The following is a 23048-nucleotide window of genomic DNA, read 5'->3' as shown; positions in this document are numbered from 1 at the left end:
TGAACGTTTCTGTATCCTCACTAGAAATTAATCGTACCCCCAAAAGAATTGACTGGCCATGGTGGTTTACACCAACAAATGGTGCAAACGGCATCCCATATCTATTTGTCAAATATGTCGTGTCGAATGTGATGACATCTCCAAAATATTTGTAGGCTGCCCTACTTCGTGCATCCACCCAAAATACATTTCTCAACCACCCGTCATCATCCATATCCATTAGTGAAAAGAACTCATCATTCTTATATTGCATCCGAGTAAAGTACTCACAGAGGGCTCTAGCGCCACCTTTTCCAAGTCAAAGGTGGCGTGCCTTGTCAATGTAATTACGGCAGTCTTTTTCAGCGAATGGCAAGTTCTCAAACCCATCTACTTCTTGAACAAGAGAGGTAAAACTCTTGTTCATTCTGATCCCAGCCTGATCATTTATATCTAGCACTCTTTTAACAGATTCGCTCACTTCTCTATTGCAACAAAAGAACCTCGATTTTTGTGGACTTAGGCTGTGATTATGGAAATTGTTAACACTCGATACCTTCAACACCCCTTTTTCTAACATCACATTTATCCTTGCCTTACATTCTGTCTTTGATGTCGGATGCGGCCTCGCGACATTTGTCGTACTGTTCCGTGTCTTCCCACCACAAGCACAACCCAATGTGACATATCTAATACTCTCATCCTCAAACCTATGACTCCTTTATGTCATAATCCCAAAACCGGATTATTGCCCATATCGTTTATAGTAAGAAAGTAACTCCTCTTCAGATTCAAACACCATTCCCAACTTTGACTCCTCAACGATATCGGCCCCTTCAGTATGCATAGTATTTGTACTCACGGACTGATCGGCATCTTTGACTTCAACAGTATCCCCGGACTGATCAGCATCATTGGGTTCAACAGTATCATGAATGGAGGGCGTAGACAAACTTTTTCCAATAGACTCGGGTGATATATGTTGGATTTCATCCACATGGCTTGAACTTGTCGACTGAGCACCAATCGGAGAGAAAACTGATGAGTGAAATGGGGGCAGTGGATTTCCCTGCAATTACACCCACAAAATTGATTACAAACATTGATAAAAATAACCACTGCACTTAACAAATGAAGTTATCACCTGACTAGTCCATGGAGATGGGTTTGCATCAGGACGAATTACAAATAGTGGTAACCACACATGTGGTATTGGTAGATGGAAACCATACATATAGTTTGACAAATCCGGATAAAATTGTATTGGTATCGCCTAACATATAAAATAAAAATGATTATGAAACAAAGATGTACTCGTGGCAATTACGGAACAAAACCAATAATGATAATGGTATAAAAGCTGAATATTACAAAAGCGATAAATTCCATTACAAAAGCGATAAATTCCTACTTGGGACAGAGGATTTATTGCTGGATCTGCGGTAGGAGATGTAGAGGAAGATGCATGCTCCTTCCCTTTCTCTATCTAGAGAATATTTTTATACATTAAAAATCAGCTTATATAAATTATATAAAATGTAATAAATAATTTGGAGCTTAACTTTATACTACCTATTTCCATTGGTAGCAGTATACAGTAATAGATATTATATATGCTTAGAATAATGTATCATTTTGAAACTAAATTGATATGGCCGCAACTTTTTATCAAGAGGACTTAACACATATAACCATGCATGATTGCATATGTAGAGTTTATGTGCATGCTAGTTCTAGCTAAAATAGATATTAGTACAGAACTAAATAATAAGAAATTATGTCTTCAACGTTACTATTGAGCACGTTCAATTTTTCATAGTTTGATTAAAGTTCTCCTTCTATTTCAATGCTTGTATGTATGAATAGATGCATACTATATTTTTTTTCTAAGAAAAAAAAAATTAAAATAGATAAAACTAAAAAGGGCAAAGAAGAAGAAGAGCAAGCACGTACATCTGATTTGTCAAATTATAACCTTTTTTTTTTTTCCTCCTTTTGGCTATGTATCAAATTGGAGGTTAGCTCTTGCCTTTTTGGAACTTCATACTTTCCATGAATTACCATGGTTTCACAAATTGTTGTGTATTAGGCTTGTCTTCACCAGTCTACGTTAGTATAGGATTGATAGTCCCGTGATATCCAATTAGTTCTTTAAGCATGAGATGGGATGGGTGCCTTAATGCAGTCACCAGTCTACATTAGTATAGGAAACCAACTAGCTAATCTGGTCGTGTTTCCTCCAACTTAAGCTTAGTGCTAATATAGCTAGTGTAATATTGGTTCATTCACAAATATTGGTTCTAACAATACTATCCTGTGTAATTGCTAACAATACATTCAGTTTCATTTTGCCAAACTAAGACGAAGAACTGGGATGGATAAAGAGAATGAATCTGCTTTAATACTTGGCGTTTTTCACTATCAAGGACCCAAGACCCAAGACCAAACAAACTGTTCCTTGTTACTAAACTAAGCAACCCAAACACCGTAAGACATAGATTAACTTGCACGTCCAAACAGAGGTTAAAAAAAAACAAAAGCCTCAATCTTTCAATTCTGAAACTGAAAAATGAACACCCTCCATTAGATGGTGAGGATCAAATAAACAATTGAAGGGATGATCTTACAATAAATCTAAGAGTCATTATGTCCAGCAAAATGTTTATTAAAAGAGGAGAAATATTTCAAAAAAATAAAAAAGAAAAATTAGCAATAATTAAAAGCATGAAAGAAACAACAACCACAAGCATAGCAGCCAATATAATCACAGAGACTTCCAAGGACTGTAGCACGGATCAGAGACACATGAACTCTGATTCAAACCAAACATTTACCTAGTTTTAGCTAGGAATTTCAAAGCTTGCAAACACCAAAACTAGAAACTACTCCTGAAGACTATCTTCCTCCACGTGATCACACACTTGAACATACCACATGGATTTGGACGGAGACAGAGATCAAGCACAAATAAAACATAGATAAAATAAAAAATAAAAAATAAAAAAAATATTACAACCGAAAGGAGAGGAAAAATTTATGTTTACGACCAACGTGAATTTATTCACTACTTTATGCATAAACTCAACGTGAATTTCCTCTTTTCATGTTCTGAAGTACCAAAACAAGTTTTGCCTGCACATGAGAATAAATTCTAACAACATTATCCGAAATGCAGCATGATGGTTGCTAATAATGCCCCTAAGACCATGTATAACATTTCTGTAATGTTTCTGAGATATGAGGGTCGATTATTTCACTACTTTCTACTTGACTAATCAACTATTATAAACTGTATAATCCGGTAATCCCTATGAAATCTCAAGTCAGGAAAAATTACCTTCTATTCCAACAAGCCTCCAACCCTCACTCTGGCCTCAATCTCTCCTGTTTTCAGAAAACCAACCAACGCAGCCTTCAACCCCCCTTCTTCTACTAGTTTCCTCGATCAGCAGCTATGTACACTATGTTTGGTTGTAAACCAAAATAAATAACACTTTGTAAAGTAAAGGAAAACACCAAGAGCACAACCAGAGTAAAAAAATAGTGAAAAGTTACATGCTTGTTTTCAAATAAACAAGAAAACTAAAAATACCTTTTCAGGAAGCACATTTTTACATGTGAAAGTCGAATGCTAGGTGAGATTCTCTTTTTGAGACTACCATGTACTCTAATGGTATAAAATGGACTGGAACAAAGACCACTTCAGGAACCTGTCAAAAAAATAGAGACGACAAAGACGACTTGAGGATCAAAATAGAGAAAATGAGAAATAGATGAAAATAAATGTTAACTGATGAGAGGGTTGGTGGCGACACTGAAAATGGTGGAGAAGATTCACCCGAAAATGTACGTGCGTGATAGGGGAAAAACCTCTCGCAGGGACTGCACGAGACGAAACAATGAAGCTTCTGAAGGAAGCCGCGTTTCCCTCTTTTTCTTATTTTCCATCCTTCTTTTTTTTTTTTCCTTTTTCAAACTTGCCACGTCATTTTTCATCCGCATATTGGTGCGCCGTGTGCTTACATATAGAAGTACTCATGAAAGATACGAGAGTATGGTGCAAAAGTGAAAAAAGGGTTAAAATGAAAATAAGATAAAAAGGAAATAGGATGAAATAAGAAAGAAATAATAAAAAAGTGTTTAGATGAAGGAACAGTAACCTCTACATGTATAGGATTTACTGTAGCTAAATATAAAATAGAAATAGAATATATGATCTAATGGAATGGACTTTTGGCCATCTTTTTTTATATTTTACAGAAATTTATATTTTACAAAATCCATTGTGAGTGCTCTTAGCTAGGCGCGCAATTTACGAGTTGGATCATGAAATTCAACTCTTTTGGACTGAATTAGAACGGTAGGCGCCCACGACACTAGTTAGGATGTTATTATTTCAAATGAATTATGGAATTTGATAAGTGTTGAACTCAAAGGTGAAAATGTATTATTATGAAAGCAGAGTACATATGTGCTCTTTATATACAAGCCAGAATAGGGGGAAAAAATAAATTGAAAAAACTAACTTAACTTGGTTCACAACTAAACTAACTTATAAACTGAATGAAAATATAATACAGATTGATTAACACTTCTAATAGAATTGAGTAAGAAAGGATATGAGTAAGCATTCCCAGAAAGGTCAAACAAAAGCCATGTATGTTTGGACGTTGCTTCCAGTTGATCAGGTTTTGTTTGAGCTAGCTAGTTTACCCCATCTTCCAAGTGAATGCTGCTTTCATCATTATTTATTTTCTACTTTTGGAATTGTCAATTTTTATTCATTTCCTTATCATGAAAACATTAATATAATATTTGAATTGAAATAATACGATACGTAATAATTATATCCATATGTCTCTTTCTGCAGAGCAATAATTATATCCAAACTACCGATACGTGACTCTTCTAGTGGTATCTAAACAACCAGATCTATTCCTGATCGTTATAATCATCGGAAGGACACTTTGTGGGATTTCACGATCATGAAGACAACAAAATATCTAGAGAATGGGTAAACCCAAATAATGCAATCTTCCCTCATTTCTACCTAATCATTTGTTTCAAGCATGTATAACTTGAACTCTTTCTTTATTTATATAGTTAGTGTAATTTGTCGAGGGAAAAGAAAACTTGTATGTAAAAATTAGAACAAGACCGGCCACTAGTCTTGAAAATTAGCTTTTGAGCTTTTGTCTAAGATATATACCAAAGTTATTCGATGTCTTTATAATCAAGGGATTGCTAGGGCCACCAAAGAGAGCTCCCGAGAGTTTCAAAAGTTTAAAATGCACTTTTTTTATTTTGTGAATTGTTTTCAAAAAAATTTTAAATCATTTTAAATATTAAAAAAAAAAACTCACAAACTCATTTTGAAAACACTTTTATAATCATTAAAAAAAAAAAAAATCCACCCACGATGGCTTCCTAGATAAATAAGCATTTCCCTTATAATTAATTTTGTCAATGTACGAACTTCATGGCCATATATATATATATATGTGTACTTTGAAAGAAAGATTGAATTTTATAATTTTGCCAAATAATTTCCTTGCGTATTCATCGTATATAAATAGAATTACAACATATATGTTTAGTTCACGTTTGATAAGTTTTGCTAACAACTAACAACTCTTGGATAAGAACATAATGTTACAGATAAGACTTGTTAACTAAGATAGGAACCATGAGATAAACAAAGTTTATCTAGATAAGTCCTAAGTGCTACTGCAGATAACTATTTCTCATTGATTAATGTAAATGACTAGAACACTTCAACTCAAGATGACTCTAAGCATTGTTGTGTCGTTTCTTTAACAGCCCCTCTCAAACTCATGGGAGGAGCTATGACCATGAGTTTGTCTCGAAGAATTAAGAACCTAGAAGAAGACGTGTGACCCTGTTAGAAACCTGTGGATCACGAGCTTCTCTTCTGGTCCACAACAAAGGAAACAACCTGCTGAGGATTATTTTCCTCGTTAATTTATGCTCTAGCCAATTTGATGTGTTACTGAAATCAATATATGATTCCCTTGGTTTTAATTATTGTTGTCTTGTCTGTAGTTTACTTTCTCCACGAGAGTTCAAAGATCTATTTATTTCAATTAGCTGATTAATTTATTAATGCTTCCATGCCTTTGTTTGTTGCAGTTGATCTTGAACAAGGTCCTCTTGCTTGGCTTCAGTAGTTAGACCATTATTGGCAAGCCCATTGTACCAGATGGTGCCGTTCTTGCTGTTGTTGAGGAGCATGTGAGTGTTACTACTCTCTCTCTCTCTCTCTCTCTCTCTCTCTCTCTCTCTCTCTCTCTCTCTCTCTCTCTCTCTCTCTCTCTCTCTCTCTCTCTCTCTCTCTCTCTCTCTCTCTCTCTCATGTATATGGTAATTGTGCAAATGTGTTCTCAAGTGCACATAATCTTTTCAATCAATTGGAGACATCTCTTCCAAGATTAATGATCAAGGAAGAGGGGAATGTTAGTTGGGGAGAGTTGCTTAGTTCAGAACAGAAATAGTAATTATATTTGGGATCAGGGAAATAATACCAAACTGGATATTTAACTTTGTTATGCCCCAGAATACTGAAGGTCTGATCTTTTATATGATATATTACCTTGAACAGGGTTGGGGGTCGACCCTGACAATTACTCTTTGAACTTTACAAAGGCAATCCTTGACCAACGATCTAGAGTACTGGGTTGCTGAAAATTATGTTTTGATAAGTAGGGTTGCTAAGAATTATAGAAGTAATAAGAAAAATGACCCCAATCAGGCCATCTTCTATGTACCCCAAACTAGTGATAGATTGAGGGCATTCTGGTTTTGACTGTTTGGATATTAAGGACCTCTAAAAAGACCACCTGAAGGTGCTGGTGCAAGTTGAAAAATCGTAAAACGCATGGCAGAGGCAAAACGTATGCAGATAACTAATGTGACCCCACCTTATATAGATCTCGACCTGTCTTTTCTAAACTTTATTTTCTTCTGATAAAAACATAGAGCTTTTGTGAAACATTGTGAAAGTTATGGCATCTCTTCCATATCACTTGCCCTTTGAAGAATTGTTCAAATAAAATGGCCATTCGGCTTTTGAATTAATTTCATTTTTCAATTTATAATTTATAATAAATTATAAATTTTTCAAGTTATGCATTGAAATTTCATAGCTTGTTAAGCCCTCGGTGGAAATTAAATAAGAGATAATTATATAGAATAGATTTTGCAATATTTATTACTATCTGTCTATATATATAAATATATGTATATTTAAATTTATAGACATCATTAAATGAACATAAATACTTTTAAATTTATTTTATATATTTATTTCCTTTTTATATATAAGAAATTGACAAGATTCTTTTCTTTTTTTTTTGTCCCTTCTATTACGCTGACAGATGAATAGGATAGTTTACGTGCTAACCTTTTCATCCGCTTATGAGAGAGAGAGAGAGAGAGAGAGAGAGGGATTTTTTGTTATTGACAAAATGTAACTTTTCCACAACCTAACTAGGCATTTCAAAAACCACCTCTTTTCAATAAGGTAATACATTTTCACTGTAAGTTTGTAACTTACATGTTTTTTCTTTAAAGGAATTTCTTGTCACCACTTTTCAAAGATTAGAATTTTTATTTTTTATTTTTTTTTCCTGGTGGTGGGAAGTGCTTGAATTCAACATTCAATAAAATTGACGAAAGAAACTTCGGGCTTGTTTGGGATTACAATAGGAGGTCTAAAAAGTACGGTAGAATAGTCTAAAATACTTAAATGACAAAATTTATATGTTTAGTAATTTTACATCAAAGTAATTCTAAACTAAGAAAAAGCATAAAACTACGTTTCAACAAAAGTATCAAAGCTATGCTTTTTGTAAGAAACACTTCAGAAAAAGTAGTCCTTATTTTACTGTGTTATGTATATTACAAAATGATCCTCATCATTTTAACACAATGATAACTTTGTCCATCTATATTTTTCATTATTCTCATATAATCTATTCAAAATTTTACCCATTAATAATTTTTAGGGGTGGGCAGCGGGGCCCTGCTACCCTACCCCCACATGGCGAGGCGGGCAACACTGCCCCGCATGGGCGGGGGCCCGCATCTAGTCCCACTAGCGTGGGGGGGGGGGGGGGGGGAGGGGCTAGGAGGGCCTAACCCCACCCCTCATTTCCCCCGCCCCGCCCCCTACATATATATATTATATATAAAAACATAAATATATATATAAAAGCATAAATAGATGTTTATATATATAAATATAAATATATCTTTATATTTTACCAATTGTGTATATATAAATATATATATTACAATTTGTTAGACTTGTCTACAAAGTATGCATTAGCAAATTTAAAAATTATATAGTTTAAAATTACTACACTATAACTTACATAAAATATGCATTAGTAAATTTAAAAACTACATAATTTTTAAATTATAGTCATATTTACAAAATTTTAATTGACAATTTGGATCTAAAAATATATTTTTGATCACTTTTGGATTTAGAAATAATTTTTAAATATAAAAAAAAAAGTAGTAGTTTTTTAAAGTGAAAATGAGACAGGGCGAGCGGGTATTCTCTCCGCACCCCGCCTAGCGAGACGGGGGATGGATGGGAAAACCCCACCCCCGCACCATGAGGGGCGGGGTGCGGGAAGGGAGCTACCCCGCACCATATGGTGCAGGTAGCACCTCTAATATTTTTTATTCTTTTCTTATCACTTTTACATTATTGAAGAGATTTTTTTTTCATTATAATTACTGAAAAATTTATTAGACTATTTTTGTTATTAATTTATTATAATATTTTATTCTTATCAAGTTTATGTTCTTTTATGTTATTTCTATCTCAAAAAAATAATTTTTTAATTTATTTCAAAATAAATCTAATATGTTTAAAAGTGTTTTAGATATAAAAATTTTAAATAATAAATAATTTTTTAATAATAAAACTTATTAGGTTAAATTCTAAACTAAAAGCCTTAAGTTAAAATAATATTTTTGACGCATCCAAACATGCACTTACAATTTGTTACTTGAAGGGAGTTAAAATGGAGGCGTTTACTTGCACTCAACCACATATCGATGTGATGTTGCTCAGTGTCAAACTCGTGTGGTGTGGCGGGGTGCGGTGCGGTGCGGTGCCGACTCTTCAAATAGAGTACAAGGCTATCTCTACTTCTAATAATAATATTAATAATAATGATCACTATCATAGTTATTACCCTAAATGGTCATGGTCCTAATATTAAAAAGAAAATTCAAAAGTTAATAAAAGTTTTCTCTCTCTTTTCTTGGCCAAAGGATAAACATATTGGAAATGTACCACTACACCCATCAAGAGTGGGTATTAAGACAAATCATCAATAGTGTACTTTTTTTATTTAAATATTTTTTATAAAAATCACTAATTTATTAAAAATTATTTCCTTAACCATGAAATTAAAAAAATTAAAAAAATTAAAAAGAAAAGAAAAGATGCAAACGATACACTTTATTGGTAAATTTTACCGGCGAGAATTTCATTTTCCTAAAATATCGGCAAATACCCTTGCTTATGGTGCTAGAGTTTTTCTTGTTATTCATACTAGACCTTCCATTTTTGTGTGCCATGATCTATTTGCAACACAAATCTCAAGTTGCTCCGTTTGGATTAAAAATACTTATAACTCATTTCATTTTATCATTATAACTTTCATAAATTTCTACACATAATATAATAAAAATTTTAATTTTTTCAAATTCTAAAATAATAATAATGTTAAAAAATAATATTGTAACAATATTTTCTTAAACTTTTATAAAAAATCATCTCATCTCACTTTCTAAACTACAACTTAATTTTCCATTATAATTTGGGTTTCAGACATTCAATCGAATCACACTTCACTACTACATTTGTTGGATCAGAATGGAGCTTTGGTGGTAGAAAAATGATCTATTAGCTAAGGCAATTTACTAGTTGGATCACGAAATTCGGCTCCTGTGGGCTGAATTATAATGATAGGTGTTGAACCCAAGATTTCAAGTTTTGTGTAATTATATATTTACACATGGATTTTGATGATAACAAATAAATTCAAAGAATAAAGAAGTCTCAAGCTCAAGTTATCTACACAATGAAGTCAAGCACATCAAGAAAACAAGCATGAGCAAGAAGGAAACAAGTTCACATTAAAATCATAGAGTAATGTTGTAAATCTCTTCAAAATTTGAAATTAGGATTAATGCTCAAAATTAATATTTTATCATAAAGCATTAAAATACATTTTTCACATGTGCATGAATATTTTTGAAAATTAAATTTGAAAATTTTGAAAGATGATTGATTGTCATCTTTTACATGTGCATGCCTTGATTAAAGGGTTGAACTTTGAAAATATTAAAGATAATTGATTGTCATCTTTCACATGTGCATGTTTTATTTGAATATTTTCAAAAGTGATTGATGCTTTTTTGGACTTATACAAAAGGTAGATGATTTTGTTTGAAAATTTTGAAAAGTAAAGTGTGCTCCTTTTGTCATATGCAAAAAGTAAAAGATTAGGTTTGAATTTTTTGGAAAGGAAAGTGTGCTCATTTTGTCATATACAAAAAGTAAAAGATTAGGTTTGATTTTTTTGAAAAAGTGAATAATGTTGTCTTTGACAATTGAAAAAGAAGAACCTTTTATTTGAATTTTTTAAAAAAAGTGAATGATGTTGTCTTTGACAATTGAAAAAGAAGAACATTTTATTTGAATTTTTTGAAAAAGTGAATGATGTTGTCTTTGACATGTGAATCTTTTTAAATTTGAATATGAAGTCTCATATGCCTATAAATAGATCATTTGAGAGTTTCACATTCACAACACCAAGAGTATACAACATTCATTCAAAACTTTCATTCTCTCTTCTCTAAGCATTGAGCATTAATCCTTGTTCATTTTGAGAGATATAGTTTGCGCTATATTGTTCTTATTTCACTCATTGAGAAGTGTTTTCTGATAACCTACCCACTATCAGCTTTTGTATCAGAAAAAGTGTGTAAAACCCTTGTGCGTGTAGAAAGTATTCTATACGGAGAATAGTTGAATCACCACATGTAAAGTGATTGCAAGTGTAGAGGGTGTTCTACACGGATCCTTTGTAGCGGTGTTGTTCAAAGGTGTAATAGGTTTCTATCTCCACCTGAAGGAGGTTGAATAGTAAATTTAGGAATCCTCAAGGGGTAGCTTGAGGCGAGGACGTAGGCAGTGGGGTCGAACCTCGTTAACATACTGAGTTTGCTTATCTCTTACCCTTACTCTTTATATTTATTATTATTTCATATTTTGTTTATATTTTATATTATATATTTGATTTATAATTGTTATTTTTTTTAATACAACTCAATTCACCCCCCTCTTGTGTTAGTCATCTGGGCAACAATTGGTATCAGAGCTAAGAGCTCTATTAAGCAAATTAAGCAAGCAAAAAGTGGGACATTCATCAATCAATCAAAATATATTAAGGAATTACTGAAAAAGTTTAGGATGGAAAATGCTAAGGAAATTGGAACACCAATGAGCCCATCAACTAAACTTGATAAAGATGAATCCGGTAAGCCAGTTGACTCGAAGATATATCGAGGTATGATTGGTAGCTTATTATATTTAACATCCAGTAGACCAGATATTATGTTTAGTGTGTGCTTATGTGCACACTTTCAATCATCTCCAAAAGAATCACACTTAATTGTAGTTAAGCGCATTTTTAGATATCTTAGTGGTACAATTAACCTAGGGTTATGGTACCCTAAGCACACATCTTTCGATCTAATCAGTTACACAGATGCAGATTATGCTGGCTGTAAAATAGATCGAAAAAGCACTAGTGGAGCGTGTCATTTCTTAGGTCATGCACTAGTTTCCTGGTTTAGTAAAAAATAAAATTCTGTTGCACTATCTATTGCTGAGGCAGAATATGTTGTTGCGGGTAGTTGTTGTGCTCAAGTTCTCTACATGAAGCAACAACTTGGAGATTTTAAACTCATGTATAATCACATTCCAATCAAATGTGATAATACAAGTGCTATAAATCTTTTAAAGAACCCAATACAACATTCTAGAACTAAGCATATTGAAATAAGATATCATTTTCTTCGAGATCATGTGCAGAAAGGCGATATAGTACTAGAATTCACAAACACACACGATCAGTTAGCAGATATTTTCACAAAGCCTTTACCAGAAGATAGATTATATATGATCAGAAGAGAAATAGGTATGATGCATGCTATGAATATCTCTTAAAAGATAGACTAGAGTCAATAAAAGTAGAGATAGATTTTTTAAATACTTTTACATAAACTTGAGATTCTTAGCCTCATGTTTAAGACGCTCATTCTCTTCATACAATATCATGTCATTCTTATCCATGGAAACCCACAAGCGGAATGAAGAATCTAATAAAGATTTCAACTGTTTATTCTTCTGTCGAATGATTCCTTCCCTTGTGTGAGACTCTTGAACAATTCATTGAAGTACAACAATTTATTTTTTGAGCTTTTCAACTTCATGATTTTTAGCTTGTAGTCGCTGAGAAAAAGCAACAATAGAGGAAGAGTAGCGAGTCCCAAGACTCACCAAGTCATAAATAGCATCAGAATCTGACTTATTAGTCAGATTATTATTTTCTTGCTACAACATGGCACCAATGGCAGCTGCAAAAAGGATAGAAGGTTGAGATGCAGAATGCCTCATGGATGGATCTAGGGAAATGTTAGAAGAATGAGCCATTAAGAAAAGAATATAAGGCTTAAAACGAGAATGTTGAAGGAATGCAGATGAGTTATAGAGATGAAAAGAAAACTTGATGCGGATTGGATGAACTTCAGGACTGATTTTATAGAGATAGCATAAAGAACAAGACAAACTATCATCCAAGTCAAAGAGCAATGTATTTTTTCCCGATCGGTGAAAATGATGTTTTTTAGAAACTCGGAGCCTTCAATCTCGTTTGTCAACAACATCAGGCGATTTTTTCAAATTTCCAGCCTCAATTGCCGGATCACGGACGGATGAAATTTATTTATTTTTTTTAACTATTTACAGTATCTACTAACGTACCGTTTTCTTCAGGTTCATTTACTTGTTGTGGATCCTTTTTAATTATGCCAAAAGGGGGAGAAGTGTTAGACTAGAACATTAACATTGTTTGAATTGTTAAACTTATTATATATACTTGAAATTATATTTATACTTTTGCTTGAAAAACTAACGCACATTCTCAGATGGAGTTTAAGTATTAATACAGCTTTCAGGTTCTATCAAGTATTTGTCATCATCAAAAAGGGGGAGATTGTTGAACCCAAGATTTCAAGTTTTGTTTAATTATATATTTACACATGGATTTTGATGATAACAAATAAATTCAAAGAATAAAGAAATCTCAAACTCAAGTTGTCTACACAATGAAGTCAAGCACATCAAGGAAACAAGCATGAGCAAGAAGGGAACAAGTTCACATTAAAATTATAGAGTAATGTTGTAAATCTCTTCAAAATTCGAAATTAGGATTAATGCTCAAAATTAATATTTTATCATAAAGCATTAAAATACATTTTTCACATGTGCATGAATATTTTTGAAAATTAAATTTGAAAATTTTGAAAGATGATTAATTGTCATCTTTTACATGTGCATGCCTTGATTAAAGGGTTGAATTTTGAAAATATTAAAGATGATTGATTGTCATCTTTCACATGTGCATGTTTTATTTGAATATTTTCAAAAGTGATTGATGCTTTTTTGGACTTATACAAAAAGTAGATGATTTTGTTTGAAAATTTTGAAAAGTAAAGTGTGCTCATTTTGTCATATGCAAAAAGTAAAAGATTAGGTTTGAATTTTTTGAAAAGGAAAGTGTGCTCATTTTGTCATATACAAAAAGTAAAAGATTAGGTTTGATTTTTTTGAAAAAGTGAATGATGTTGTCTTTGACAATTGAAAAAGAAGAACCTTTTATTTGAATGTTTTGAAAAAGTGAATGATGTTGTCTTTGACAATTGAAAAAGAAGAACATTTTATTGAATTTTTTGAAAAAGTGAATGATGTTGTTTTTGACATGTGAATCTTTTTAAATTTGAATATGAAGTCTCATATGCCTATAAATAAATCATTTGAGAGCTTCATATTCACAATACCAAGAGCATACAATATTCATTCAAAACTTTCATTCTCTCTTCTCTAAGCATTGAGCATTAATCCTTGTTCATTTTGAGAGATATAGCTTGCGCTGTATTGTTCTTATTTCACTCATTGAGGAGTGTTTTCCGATAACCTACCCACTATCAGCTTTTGTATCAGAAAAAGGGTGTATATAACCCTTGTGCGTGTAGAAAGTATTCTACACAGGGAATAGTTGAATCACCACATGTAAGGTGATTGCAATTGTAGAGGATGTTCTACACGGATCCTTTGTAGCGGTGTTGTTCAAATGTGTAATAAGTTTCTATCTCCACCTGAAGGAGGTTGAATAGTGAATTTGAGAATCCTCAAGGGGTAGCTTGAGCCGAGGACGTAGGCAGTGAGACCGAACCTCGTTAACATACTGAGTTTGTTTCTCTCTTACCCTTACTCTTTATATTTATTGTTATTTCATATTTTGTTTATATTTTATATTATATATTTGATTTATAATTGTTATTTTTTTTAATACAACTCAATTCACCCCCCCTCTTGTGTTAGTCATCTGGGCAACAGTAGGCTCTAGTCTTCAAAATTAGCTTTTGAGCTTTCGGCTAAGATACCAAAGTTATTCGACGTCTCAATAATTAGGAGACTGCTAGGGCCAACAAAGAGGACTCCCAAGAGTTTCAAAAGTTTAAAATGCAATTTTTATTTTGTGTATTTTTTCAAAAATTTTAAATCATTTTAAATATTTAAAAAAATCACATACTCATTTAAAAGCATTTTTATAATCATTAAGTACAAAAAAATCCACCATAGGTGGCTTTCCTCAATAAATAAGCATTTCCCTTATAATTAATTAGGGGTGGCAATATATTACACGACCCGTTAACCCAACATAAACACGACACGATAATAGCGGGTTTGGGTTTAGTCTTAATGGGTTCGGGTCAAAACGGGTTGACCCGTTAAGACACGATTGCTTAACGGTCTGATAACGGGTCAACCCGTTATTACACGTTAAAAAAGTTAAATTTACAATTATACCCTTATACCTAAAAGTAAAATTGTTAGAATTTAAATTTTGATATTTTTATTGTTTGAATTGTAATTTTAGACTTATAGTTAATTTTATCATTTTTATAGATATTGTGATTTTAACATTTATATAAAATTATGCTAAATTTAATCAGGTCAAACAGGTTAATTTATGGCATATTCAACTCATTTTACATAAACAATTTGAAACATGTCGTATCGTGTCGTACTAACCTATTTTATAATATTCACTAATGGGTCAAAACGGGTTGACACGACACGACACGACACGTTATGTTAATGGGTCATGTTAGGGTTTGAAATTTTGACACGATAAGTTTAACGGGTCCGGTTAGGGTTGGTCTATATAGTATAATATACATATTTTGACACGACACGAACACGACCCATTAACACGATTTGACACCCCTATAATTAATGCTATCAATGTACGCACTTCGTGGGCATGTATATGTGTGTACTATGAAAGAAAGATTCAATTTTGTAATTTGACGGAATAATTTCCTTGTGTATTCATCGTATATAAATAGAATTACAACATATGTTCAGTTTATATTTGATAAGCTTTGCTAACAACTAACAACTCTTGGATAAGAACATATTGTTAAAGATAAGACTTAATCAACTAAGATAGGAACCATGAGAAACGACTAACAACTCTTCATTTATCTAGATAAGTCCTAAGTGCTACTGCAGCTAACCATTTCTCATGACTGATTGTAGTTGACTAAACACTTCAACTCAAGATGACTCTAAGCATTGTTGTGTCGTTTCTTTTAACACTTTCTACATAGCTATATATGAGGTTCGTCCACTATAATCATGACCACTTGCGAAGACACTTCGATCATTTTGTGAAGTAATCAACCAATGTAGTGGACTATTATAATCATTTGAATTATTCAATATTCACACTGTTATACTATTGGGCACCCCTCTGCAGGTAACCCCAGGTCCTGAGCTCGGCATGAGCAACTCATATGGTGAAATCCCAGCCCCAAATCTGTTCCTAAGGTTTATATCAGAGTTTTTCTTCTCAATTTCCTTTTCAATTCTTCTTATCTCCATCGAAAATCTGTAAAATGCCTCAATGATCTCAGTATCTCCCGACCAGGTCGATAAATCTTTCCTCGCTCCGATATATTCTTCGTCCGGTGAGTGTGATGAAATTATATCAATCACAGCCATATATTTCGTTGTTTGACTCCAACTTGGCAAAGAGGATAAGAAATATCCCTGCGGATCCCTGACAAAAATCTTGTACTCAGGATCATTCTCTTTTGGTATGAGTTGCCGCATTAATGGTGGTCGTGTTGGGACGTAACCACCATAAGGGTACTGCCCAAAGTTCAATGCTGCATGCTGAGCTGATGCAAGCCAGATTATTGTGGTGATTATGGAGGTAAGATCAACAGGAGAAGAGAGTTTAGGCCACCAACTAGCATGGCGTAGATCAGCATGGCCCACATTGATCGACTCATTGTACCAACTTTGAAGCTCTAAATCTGAACAGACTGCATTTGCATCTTTGTAGTAGTAACCCACATAAGTCTGAACCAAGTCTTCAATGGCAGACCATATGAGGAGCCCATCTGTTGCGTAAGGATAATCTTCAATGAGTAGTCTTAGGCCATGGGCTTGGGTTTGGTCTGGTACCGCTATTCCTCTACATTGAGAGGAAATTAGAGTTAAATCTAAAGAAGTGAGAAAATCAGTAATTTAAAGGATTTAAGTCGTTCATATCCCAAACCTTCTAATAAGATCTGCAGGAAGGTTTTCTTGGTCAAAGCGCCACCAGTTCCCGTAGGCAGAACAGCTAATTTGCATGCAATATTTGCCGGCTGTGAAGTTCGTCTCGATGATACCTCCGGCATTGATGAGTGTTTCACGGGCCATTGCATTTATCTTCAATGTGTATCGCATGTGAGGATCCAAAAGTTTGTATATGGGGTGCATCACACTTAGGTGTCGGTGAGCAGCTATTATAAATGGTTCCATGCATGCATGGGTGCGCAACCTGTTTAATCATCGGCAATCAATCTTCCTTGGTTAGGAAAGTGAGGGGATCATTGCTCTTGACATCACGGGCAAAGGTCAGGTTTATATTATTCTTATATATACATATTGGGACTAGCTAGGTGGTTTTTGCATATATACCAGTGATGAACAAGCTGATGAACGCCAGAATCGTTGGAGCAGACATGAGCTTTTCCAAGCTGCCAGAGCCAATGTGTGGTAGCATCTACAGGAGGTGTGAGGACCTGATTTGCAGAAGAATTTTGATCCACAGCTGGAAGGCTGAGCTCGATAGCAATCGGCTTCAATGTTCCCATTGGGGTTAAGAAGAAGATTGTGCGAGTTGCATAGGCTTTACGGTCTTCAAGACTGTTTATTTGGTTGAGAAACGGGAGATACATGTCATGATAGTCTAGTATGAACAACTTATTCTCTTCCATTGCCTGAAAAAGTATATTTAAAAGTTGATGGTCAGATATCAAAAAGTAGAAGAAGTGCTTGTTGTTGTTAACTGTATTGAGAAAATGAACTCTATTTCTTTTGTGCTACAAATAATTTCTTGTCGTTACCTGTTGCACCGACATCCCATTTAGATGGCCTTCAATGTGTTCTTCTCTGAGTGCTGATTCTTGTGCACCGTATATGGAGGGATCCAATTTGCTTTTAGGTGGAAAATCCTATTGTTTTGTACATTTGAGAGAAGAAATTAAATAGTCTGAGTGAGAAAAGCCTATGCCATTGTTGTTTTTCTTTTTTTAAGGCATTATCATTGTGCATGTAGTTGTAATTACCTTGAGAATTTCTATGCTTAAAGGGTTTATCCCTGCAAGAGCTTGACGGCTAAATTCATCATCCCGTAACCAACAAGATGTATCCCCTGAAACCAGATTGAGGTTCTCACATAAATACTACTTAATATATAGAATTGTGCTATAATTAGTAGAGTTTAATTCCCTTGAGGCAACACTTTAAAAGGAGAGCAGTAGATATATATATATATATATATATATATATATATATATATATATATATATGATAGCTCTTCCCCAAATGTAAAGAAATTCATGGAGTAGTAATGCCTTCCCATCATTGCCACCCATGAGATTTACTCATTAGAGCTCTGGGATTTTGTCAACATATAATGAAACTATACCCTATATAATTTCTTCCAAGCATTAAGAACCTCTTTAAGGTTCTTGTAATCAATTGCAAGAATGCTGACAATTTATTCCATATATATTTATCTAAGAGCATAATTAAGTACGAATATGGACACCACTTTTGTTTGTTGTTATAATACCAAAAGGAGTACTATAATTAAAATTATGCTTACTGGAGATGATCTGTGGAGGGTCAAACTTGAAGAACTCTTCTACAGAATCTTGCACCTTTCTTAAAATCTTTGGAAATGAACGCTTGTTCTTCTCATGACTTCCATCTCGAGGCTTCATTTCATGGAGAGTCCTCTCTTTATAGAGGCCGTTAAGATCAGAAAAACCTTTGAAAACATCACTCTCTGCTACAGTTAAGGACGGGATTATATTCCGGAGTATTCCCTTCAACTTTCCCAGATTGAAAGCATCTCTTTTGCCCTTCTCCAGTGCTTCATCTCTCGGCACGTATATAGACTGGGAGGCATTCAGTCGGGACTCTGCATTTATATCTGTGCCATTCACGAAACATGAACGACATATATCAGAACTCACAGAAATTTTCACAAATATTACAACTGATCTATCTTGTTGTAAAATAAGTCAAATCTAGATTCTACAACCCAATTAGGAACTGCACATGAATTTCCTGGATTAATTTCAGCTGTCATACTTTTTAAGTGATAGACTCACCTGTACCAGTAGGAGGTCGTCCAGTACGACAGCGTCTTGGATGAGGGTTCTTTTCACCTCCAAGGGTTGGCCTCACATATTCAATTCCCTGGTCTGGATCGCCTAAGTCGTTGTATACATCGTAGTCGTATGCTCTGTCAGAAGGTATCCTGAGTCCTTTTCCATCACCCTGAAGTTCCCTCAGTTCTTCATCTCTTAGCTCCTTAAGTCCGGCTGGAGTTTCCCAGGGCAAATACGCCTACCACATGCAAATCACATATCCAAAATGAAGATGAATGGTTTTTCTTTTTTTCTTTTTTTTCTTTTAAAAAAAAAAAAAATTGGGTTTTCGATTTTCAGCATAAACGGAACAAAAAAGTAAAAAAGCATTCAAGTAACATGCATGATGATCATTGTACGGTAGAATATAGATCTTTGTTGGGATTTTGTGTGCAGAGGCTAATTGTGTACGTGACAATCTGGTATGATTATCCAACTCTCAAAAGATCCGTTACGGTTTTTTTTTTTTTTAAATAATGATAGCCTTTTTACTATTTTATTATTTTTTTAAATTTTTAAATTTTTTTACTTAATAATTAAAAAAGTAAATATCAGTAAAATTTTATTTTTTTTAAATTTTTCTTTAATGATTAAAGATATTAAAAAATACTTAAAAAAATAAAAATAAATAAATAAATACACTACAAGTAATAAAGTGATAAATCTATCATTACCTTTTTTTTTTATGAATTTTTAACAAAGATGATCACTCCAGACTATCTTATTATTTATTATTATTTATAAATTATGTACTATTTTTAATTATTATTTTTTATTATTATTATTTATTATTCTTTTATTATTATTTATAAATTATCTAAAATCAACACGTAGCCTTATGTTCTAACCAATCCTCGACAAATTAAAGTATTAAACCCCTTTTTGTTCAGCGGGAAGCACCACGGTCAATATTGTCGTTGATATGAAATGAATTTATAAATAACGTACGTGGTGAAAGTTAATTGGTTACACATATAGAATCTTTGAGGGACCCATCGTGTCTGCACTAAAAATTCCAAGATTCCCAAGTGAAGACTGAAAAGGCTATCTCGTACGTACAGAAAGTCATCACTATCAATCAATTCATTGTCACGAGAGGCAGCTTTGTAGAGTTAGATGAAATAAAAAATTTATAAATAATAATAAAATAATTTGTACGTACTAATAAATAGTTTAATTTAAATATTTTTTTAATTTTAAAAAAATAAAAGTACGAGATCAAATAAAAATATTATAAAAATATAATTTTATAATATTATTTTTATTTAAAAAGTTAAAAAATTGGAATTATTTTTTATTTTTTATTTAAAATTTTAAAAAAATTATAATGATTAATTTAAAAATTTTATATTTAAATTATATTTGAAGATAAGAGCATTTTTAATAATTTCTCTATCATATTCTTTAAAATAAATCATTAAAATTCATTTTTTCTATTTTATATTTTGACTTTTATAATACACCGTACATCTATTTATCTATTTTTTATATTATTTAAATATTATACTTTTTAATATTTTTAATATTTGTAATATATGTTAATATACAATATCATATAATTATGTCATATTTCATAATAATCCAGATTTAAAAGCTAAACCAAAATATAAATTGATTCGAAAAACAACTTCCCCAACTTTCTTTCCATTCTCTCCTCTAGCCAACATTTTTTCAAAGATTCAGAATATGAAACAAAGTCCAGTATCTATAAACATCACCTCACTACAAGAAAAACTTTGCATCCATATTCCACATGAATCAGCTTAAACCACCTAATTTGACAAGAAAACTCACGTTTTGAGAAAACCCTGAAGCAAATCACCCATCGTGTACAATAAATAGTGAGACAAAAATCAAATGGAAAAAGCATCCGCATATAAAGATAGAGAAACCGAATTGAAGATGAACAAAGAAGTAAACCAGAATTTAATTTAAAATGTTTACAGCCATGAACAATTTCCTCTATATGTAAAGGAATTATTGGATCAAAATATAAAGTAAAGATGAAATAAAGGATCCATTGAATGTCAGTTTTGCACCAATTTCTTTATATTTTAAAGGTAACTATATTTTACAGTACTCATTAAGAGTGATAGAATAAGATGAAATGAAATTATATAAAAATTTTGTGTATCATCCTATGCCCCAAACCTATCCTAAATATTGGCCAACTTGGAGTAATCACTTTTCTTTCCTACTTGCTTGACATATCTATAGTGTAAATTGTATTTATTTTATTATTTTAAATATTTTTTAAACTTGATTAGGTATTTTTAAAAAATAAAAAAATACTAATAATTATTTTTTTTTAACTATTAAGTACAAAAATTTTGAAAAAATAAAATAAAATACATTAACGATAAGAACAAACTCAAGAGCATATACAGTATCATTTTCCTTTTCACAAACCAAGCATGCGTACGTACGTCTTGTTTAATAACGAGCAATTAATTGGTTAAAATCAACAGCAAGAGGCTGAAACAGTGGATCATCATGATCATTTTAGTATATAATTAATTACCTTATTGGAGAAGAAAATTCTTTTACCGGCGTTGACCTTTTCAGCCTGTACCCAAGAGTTGCACGCAAACTCATGAACAACTCCCTCAATGGCGATTCTTTCCAAAAAGAATTCCTTCTGGTATTTGTTGCACACTGTGATGGCTCCTGGCACGCCGAACTCCGACTCCACCATGAAATCAACTCTGTAAGTACTCGTCTCACCACCGGCGGTAGGTACTTTCATGGACCAGTCCAATATTGCTTCCTTGCTCATCTTTGGCTTCATCGCTCCTTCATATTATTGGGGAGATCAGTTGTAAGAAAGTCATCAGGAATTTACAAAATAAATAAATAAAACAAGCTAGGAATTGGCTCATGTAAATGAAGACTCAAACTTAAAGCAAATTAAGAAGTGATCTTTACGTGGATCGATTTCAGTACTGCTAACAAGCTGAAGAACGACACCTCCCAGCTGCTTGGGATTTAAAGCATCTGACATTAACTGAGGCATCATTTCCTTGAGATTCCTTATCTCATTATCCCTGATAGTGACCAGAGCTGTAACGCTTAATGCCACAAGTTTCTGATCAACATGAGGAGTAGTTTTCACTGGCCGATTGTTTACAGTGTACTGCTCAGCCGCGGCAGATGCTTCAGATCTGATCACTCCCAGGTGCTTCCTTAGTTGCAGTATTTTCATACGGGTAGGCCAGTTTGTGTGCTGAAGGGAATGGCTACGGGGAAGAGATCTTGGAAAGGGAGTAAAAAGCTGGCAGTCTCCCACGATAAATGCACTCATGAGGAGTTTCGTAGTCATGATTGCATTTACTATGTGTGGAATAACAAACAATGCAAACAATGCAGATAATTTAAACAAGTATTAATCCGCTATGCTTTTATAGACGCCCGCCGCGGGGGGGGGGGGGGGGGGGGGGGGGGGGGGGGGGGGTTGGTTCCAATAGTTATCATGTAATGTTCCTCACTTGTGAACCATGAAAAACACGTTGAGCTAGAGGTGGATACATTATTTTTAAGAGAAGAAAATTATAATCACAAATGCACATGGGTGACAAATGCACATGGGTGACGTGTTATTACACCAACCGTGAATATATAATGGCTCCGTTTGGTTTCAAATTATCTCAACTCATCTCTTCTTTTCTCATCTCATCTTAATATCTAAATATTATTTAAATACAAATACTTTTTAATTTCAAATTTTTAAATTTTTAACTTTTTCATCTAATTATTACAATCTTTTCAAACTTTCAAATAAAATACAAAAAACAAATTCAAATTTTTTAAATTTTAAAACAAAAATTATATTTTAATAATATTTTAACTTTATAATATTTTTATGCAACTTTTTTTCTCTCATTTCTCAAAACTCTATAAAATATCTTATTACTAGTAATAAATTATCTTAACTCAAACCGTTTTACTATCATTATTCA

The 23048-nt window shown here is 33.0% G+C and overlaps 2 protein-coding genes across 2 annotated transcripts; both read right to left on the bottom strand.

The window, feature by feature from the left end:
• Positions 1-298: 298 nt before the first annotated feature.
• LOC122279550 lies at positions 299-1213 on the bottom strand. The gene is made up of 3 exons (XM_043090238.1): positions 1124-1213; positions 789-1048; positions 299-698 (listed from the first exon to the last, which is right to left on the bottom strand). Exons 1-3 carry the CDS (start codon positions 1211-1213, stop codon positions 299-301), a joined length of 750 nt encoding a protein of 249 aa, XP_042946172.1.
• A 14467-nt stretch (positions 1214-15680) lies between these two features.
• On the bottom strand, positions 15681-22439 carry LOC122279742 (linoleate 13S-lipoxygenase 3-1, chloroplastic-like). Its single transcript, XM_043090544.1, has 9 exons — positions 22018-22439; positions 21614-21885; positions 19054-19291; positions 18543-18872; positions 18001-18086; positions 17779-17886; positions 17351-17652; positions 16944-17210; positions 15681-16859 (listed from the first exon to the last, which is right to left on the bottom strand). The coding sequence occupies exons 1-9, from the start codon at positions 22409-22411 to the stop codon at positions 16103-16105; spliced, it is 2754 nt and encodes a 917-aa protein (XP_042946478.1). The 5' UTR covers positions 22412-22439; the 3' UTR covers positions 15681-16102.
• Between the last annotated feature and the right edge of the window lie 609 nt (positions 22440-23048).

Source organism: Carya illinoinensis, chromosome 10 (assembly GCF_018687715.1).
Source record: "Carya illinoinensis cultivar Pawnee chromosome 10, C.illinoinensisPawnee_v1, whole genome shotgun sequence".
Taxonomy (NCBI): Eukaryota; Viridiplantae; Streptophyta; class Magnoliopsida; order Fagales; family Juglandaceae; genus Carya; species Carya illinoinensis.
Note: the sequence above shows the minus strand (reverse complement) of the source record. Positions and strands in the feature narration are given on the sequence as shown.